Source organism: Phragmites australis, chromosome 7 (genome assembly GCF_958298935.1).
Source record: "Phragmites australis chromosome 7, lpPhrAust1.1, whole genome shotgun sequence".
NCBI lineage: Eukaryota > Viridiplantae > Streptophyta > Magnoliopsida > Poales > Poaceae > Phragmites > Phragmites australis.
Window position 1 is genome coordinate 36,165,258 of NC_084927.1, and position 6,087 is coordinate 36,171,344.

General features: G+C 43.7%; 1 protein-coding gene across 1 annotated transcript; it reads right to left on the reverse strand.

Annotated features, from left to right (window-relative positions):
- Positions 1-5,105: 5,105 nt before the first annotated feature.
- Positions 5,106-5,712, reverse strand: LOC133923686 (uncharacterized). The gene has a single exon (XM_062368974.1). The coding sequence runs from the start codon at positions 5,604-5,606 to the stop codon at positions 5,280-5,282; it is 327 nt and encodes a 108-aa protein (XP_062224958.1). The 5' UTR covers positions 5,607-5,712; the 3' UTR covers positions 5,106-5,279.
- Positions 5,713-6,087: the final 375 nt, after the last annotated feature.

Genomic DNA, 6,087 nt, shown 5'->3' on the forward strand with positions numbered 1-6,087 from the left:
TAGTAGTTTTATGATGACAATAAGACTAGGTAAAGGAGGCATCAACACCAATATGCTTTGTAAGTTCATGTTTCACAGGATGACTGGGCATCAACACCAATATGCTTTGTAAGTTCATGTTTCACAGGATGACTGGCAATCTGTATGGCTCCAATATTATCACAAATAAGATGTGTGGGATTATCACAAGAAATACCAAAATCAACCAACAACCATTGAAGCCATACAATCTCAGAAGTGGTAGTGGCAAGAGCTCGAAGTTCCACCTTTGTACTGGATGGAGATACCGCTACCTGTTTCTCGGACTTCCATGCAAGAGGAGAAGAACCAAGAACAATGCAATAACCAGTGACAGAATGATGATCTGTCAGATCACTCGCCCAAGTGGAGTCCGAGTAAGCACGAAGCTGAAGCAGACCATCACACGCATAAAACAAACACTGAGATGATGTCCCCCTTAAGTATCTCAGCGCACGAAGTAAATATCCAAAATAAACCAAAGTAGGAGCACTGACAAACTGACTCAAAATATGGACAACATGAGCAATGTCAGGTCTAGTAACAGTGAAATAAACAAGGTTGCTCACAATATGCTTATTTCAAGAGGGATCCTCAAGAAGTGTACCATCAGTAGGAGGAAGCTGTAGGTGAAGATCCATATGTGTTGCAGCTGTATGGTTATTAGTAATGCCAGAATGAGAAATAGGATCTTGAATGTATTTTTATTGAGAAAGATAGTAGCCCTTGTTAGAATGTAAAACCTCAATCCCTAAGAAATAACTGAGAGGACCCAAATCAGACATAAAAAATTTCTCACTAAGTTGCTTCTTCACATGAGCAATATGTTCTACATCATCACCCGTGATCAACATATCTTCAACATACAGAAGAAGCAAAGTATGTCCATATGAAGAGAGATGAATAAATAAAGCAGGATCATGATTACTAGGCAAAAAAACCAACAGCTCGTATCATAGAGACAAAGTGCTCAAACTAAACACGAGGAGCTGGTTAAGACTATATAAAGCACAACAAAGATGACAAACATGTCTAGAAGGAGCATCAACACCTGGGGGTGGCTGTATATAAACTTTCTCATGCAAATCACCATGAAGAAAAGCATTCTTAACATCCATCTAAGAGATAGTCCAAGAACAAGTAGCAGCGATGGCAATCAAAGTACAGACAATAGTCATGTGACCAACAGGAGCAAATATCTCATCATAATCTTGTCCCTGAGTCTGCTAAAAACCTTTGGCAACACGACAAGCTTTATATCTCTCAACATAACCATCTGACTTGGTCTTAATCTTGAACACCCATTTACATGTAATAGATACTACATGGGACGGTAGTGGAACAATATCCCAAGTGCCAGTACGATCAAGAGCAACAAGCTCCTCAGACATGGAGAGCTTCCATTCCGGAATACTAGAAGCTTCCTGATAAGTGGATTACTCATCAATAATAACACTCACACATGGAAAACCCAACATGTCATGAGGCTCAATTGTACTATGATCCCGTAGATTATATCTCGGACCAATATGTGACTCATGTGACTCATCCAAATTGTTAGATTCATCAAAAACAGGAGCATCAGAATTGGTTGAGGAGGTAGGACTAGGCGGAAGCTATGTGGGATCTGTGGGATGATGAGTGTACACATGTATGATGGGTGGTTTAAATTGTGGAGGTGGAGTAGGAGTGGGTGGAGGAGGCTCATTAGGAATGAGTGGAACAGATGGGGATAGTGTGGAGACATCATCACTAGATAAAATAGGAGGGAGGCACATAAATAATATGGACTCTATGGGAGAATAGGATGGCTAAGTACAATAGTTATAAAAAAAGGACGGTCCTCAACAAAGGTCACATCATGAGAGATACGTATGCGATGAGAGGAAGTATCATAACAATGATAACCCTTATGCTTAGAACTATACCCCAGAAAAACATATTGGGTAATCAACTAGTTCGCTCACGAGGTGCAAGCAGAACATAGCTCGTACACCCAAACACTTAAAGATGATCATAGCTAGGAGGAGTACCAAAAGGTACTTCACCAGAGCACTTGCCAGACAGTTTGGATGATGGTTGTCTATTGATGAGATAAATAGAAGTGGAAATAGCTTCACCCCAGAAATGAGAAGGAACAAAAGATGCAATCAGAAGTGTTCGAGTAGTCTCGATGAGATGACAATATTTGCGTTCAGTAACACCAGTCTGAGCATGAGCACCAGGACATGAGAGCTGAGCAAGAATGCCCTTAGAGGTCAAGAATTGGTGAAAAATATTAGATAAATACTCACCACTAGAGTCAAAATGAAAAACTTTAATGGGAGTAGAAAACTAAGTGTGAACCATGCGAGTAAAAGACTGGTAAATGGAACGCAACTAGGAACAATATTTCATGAAATAAATCAAAATATATAGAGAATGATCATCAATAAAAATGACATAATATTTATGACTTCTATTTGTAGCAAAAGGTGCAGGACCCCATATATCTAAATGAATAAGATCAAAAGATCTAGCAGAATGAGAAGCATTAGAGGAATATGGAAGTTATATATGTTTGCCAAGCTTGCAACCCTTACAATAAAAGCTAGACTAGATAGATGTATGACCTAAATAACATTTATTTATTAATTTAGACAAGCGAGGCTCACATAGATGACCTAGATGATGATGACATTTGGTGAAGGAAGCGGATGACGATGCAACGGATGAGACATGAGCGGTAGAAGCAGCGGGAGAAGGAAGACGCAAGGTGTCCAAAACGTAGAGGCTAGGAGCACCTCTATGGCGATGGTCAGTCCCAATCATAATCCCGCTTTGATAATCCTGAATAAAACAAGATGAGTCATCAAATCCAACAAAATAGTTATGGTCGGTAACTTGACCTACTGAAAGAAGATTCATGGACAACTGAGGTACAAAAGAAACATCCTGTACAGAAAAATGGAATTGCAAAGTAAACATTGATGAGTTATATGACAAGATGTATCATCAGGTGTCTAAACAGAAGCACCATTAGTGATCAGTTTGCAAGCAACCAACTGGGATTGATCAAATGTCACATGAAAAGAAGCCCCTGAATCAAGAACCCAAGACGACTGAGGAGCACCGATGGGTGAGGCAGCAGCAATAGACACAGAGCCTCTAAAAGTGTAAGTTGTACCATGCCCATGAGCACGACATGCACGATACAAAGCCAATTTCTCTGGCTGCCGAGCAAAACAATTTTCTAAACGATAACCATCCTTCTTGCAATGCTCACAAGGCTCTGAAGAGTTACCTCGAGGTTCTATGATCCTCTGGGAAGCTGCCAGCACACTATGAGGCACTGATGCAGGAGCAACAGACATAGACTTGAGATGAGTCTCTTCAGCAATCAAATCAGACAGTGCCTGTGCCATGGTTAGAGTAGAAGAATTGTGAGACAACCTTGTACAAATGGACTCAAATTCTGCCCTTACCCCCATGACAAAGCGATATGTGAGAAACTTTTCGATAAATGAGTGTGTTGTACATTCCTCTACTGTGTACTAAGGTACCATAGAGGTCAAAGGGCCCATCAAACGATCAAAAGCAGAGTAGTACTCATCAATAGACATATCATTTTGTTCAATTACATGTATTTGTTGCATGAGAGTATGCAAAAGAGCACCACTTTCCTAAACATAGCGCCGCTGCAAAGAAGACCACATAGCCTTGGTTGTCTTAAACATAGAAAAACTCATAATCATATATTGCTTGGTGCTATTGACAATGGCGGCCATCACTTTTCCATCATTAATTTGCCATGTTTTGATATCAACAACATTAGTAACATCAGACTTACTGGCAGGTGGATCGTCAATTAAGTGAAAAACTAGACCATAGTCCCTTAATATAGTCTAAAAAAAGTCCACTCCCGGTAATTGCAACCATCAAGAGTGATATCGATAGCAATATCATGAAGTTACGACATGATTAAAGTATAGAGAGGACAAAATAAGAGTTACCACCTAGCAAGACCACATAGCCTAGCAATAGCATGAGGTACAATAGTCGTAGGTGAACAGTAACACACAGTAGTTGTACAGTAGCACACCAAAATATCTCCCTCCGCAGAGCAGAAATAGATGGCCCTTCACTAGTCTCCGCAGAGCAACGATAGACGAGAGGCCAAACACCACCATCACCACTAGCAGCCAACACACGTTGGCCAACGAAGACCAAAGGCAACGTCGGCTCCCCATGCGAACGTGATGGCAACGAAGAATTGTGAGGAAGATATGTCCACGACGTGTAGCAGACGGTGAACGGCTCCACAAGAGGCACATGGCAAACAGAAGGCTAGGCTATGACAGGCGACAACGGAAGAAAACCACAAATGGCGGGCTCCAATCAGCGACAGAAAAACGAATCCGCGTCAGCACGACGTAGATCCGCGACGGGCGGACACACCGGACGAGCATTACCGCGACATCGGGTAACAGTGGCAGAGATGCACACAACTGGGCGCGAGACAGGCCCGACCGCAACGGCGGAAGGTCCACGATAGACGAGATCCGTGATAGCTGGATCCGTCTGGCGGGCGGAAGCTGCAACAACAGCTAGATCCGATCGCAATGGGCGGCAGGACGGAGATAGTTGTGATGGGCGGTGAGGCAGAAACAACCCTGATGGAGGCTAGAGACGGGAGGTCGTGGCAACGGCTCGAGACAGGAGAGCATGACTGTGACGGCGGCTGAAAAAAAAACGATGACAGGCCGCGACGGTGGCCAAACAGTGATGATCCGCGACGGCGGACGAAGGTGACGGGGTCATGGGTGGGATTTAATTAGTCTAATCCTAACCCTAAACCTTGCTCTAACACCATATTACTAACCTTAGGGATTAGAGACTTTAATCACGATATTAGGATGCATGTGTATATATCCAAGAGATGGATCAATATAGGCCTAGATGATATATGAGCCTTAACAGTAATTACTCTAGGGAAAACACTCAACGACAATTAAATCACATAAGGTCTTGTTGAAATGGTAAACTCGAAAGACTTCGATTCCAGTTTCGTGTAATTCATTCAAACTCACAGAAAATTCACGATGAAGGACTTTGCTAGGCACCTCAGCTGGTAAATGTAGGAGGAAAAACTATGTACAATATCAAAAGAAAATGACAAGCTAACCATTCCAAGACAGTCACTTCGGGGAAAAAACTGAGCAATTAGCCCGAGGATGCAATGGATCACTCAACACTCGGCAATGCGGATTGGTGTCCATATCTCAGTAGGAAATGTCGACGAGGGCAATCATGGCGTGCGCGAGGACCTCCTCGTGTGTCCTCTGCTGCACGCCGCGGAGCGAGGCGTACTGGTGGCTCCGCCGTGGTGGCAGTAGCTGCACCCCGCGCCGGGCGCCGCCGCTGACGTAGCGTCGCAGCTCGGCGGCGTAGAAGGACGTGACCCTCCGGAGCGTGATGCATGCCCGCGGCAGGTGGCGCGCGAGCGGCAGTGCGAGGTTGAACGGCCACAGCAGGAACGCGAACTGGAACGCCTGCAGGAACACGCCCGCCACTGCCGGCACGGCGAGAAGCACCACGTGAACCGCCATCGATCTCTAAACTCTAGCAGAACCATGGCCACCACCAGCGCGCCTGCAAGTAAGTGGCCTGTCTATCCCTCTGCGTTTGCCATGGCTATACGCACGACGAACTCGACGCGTTGGTGGTTAACAAAGACACGACAATTAGCCATGGACGGAGAGATAGATAGATAGATACCTTGCTTGCTGATGGTGAGCTCTGAGATGGCTTTATCTGTACTAATATAAAAGGCATGAGTTTAACGGGTCTAATCATCTCAGTCATCCATCCACCTAAATCATACGATCCACGTTGCTCCAATGTGTTGGCATGCATTTGCTACTTGAAAATATTGGAAATTCATTGAACAAATTAATTTTTATGTAATCCTAAATATTGCCACATCATTGCTATATCGTGGCATAGAGTTTGCATGCTAGACGTACTATTCCTTGAGTAATGATGTCTTTTTTTTCTAAGGAGAAAAATAATATTGGTAATGCGGTCTCG

Bases quoted from the DNA above. Each gene is read 5' to 3' on its own strand.
- LOC133923686 (XM_062368974.1), bottom strand. From the start codon at position 5,606: ATGGCGGTTCACGTGGTGCTTCTCGCCGTGCCGGCAGTGGCGGGCGTG.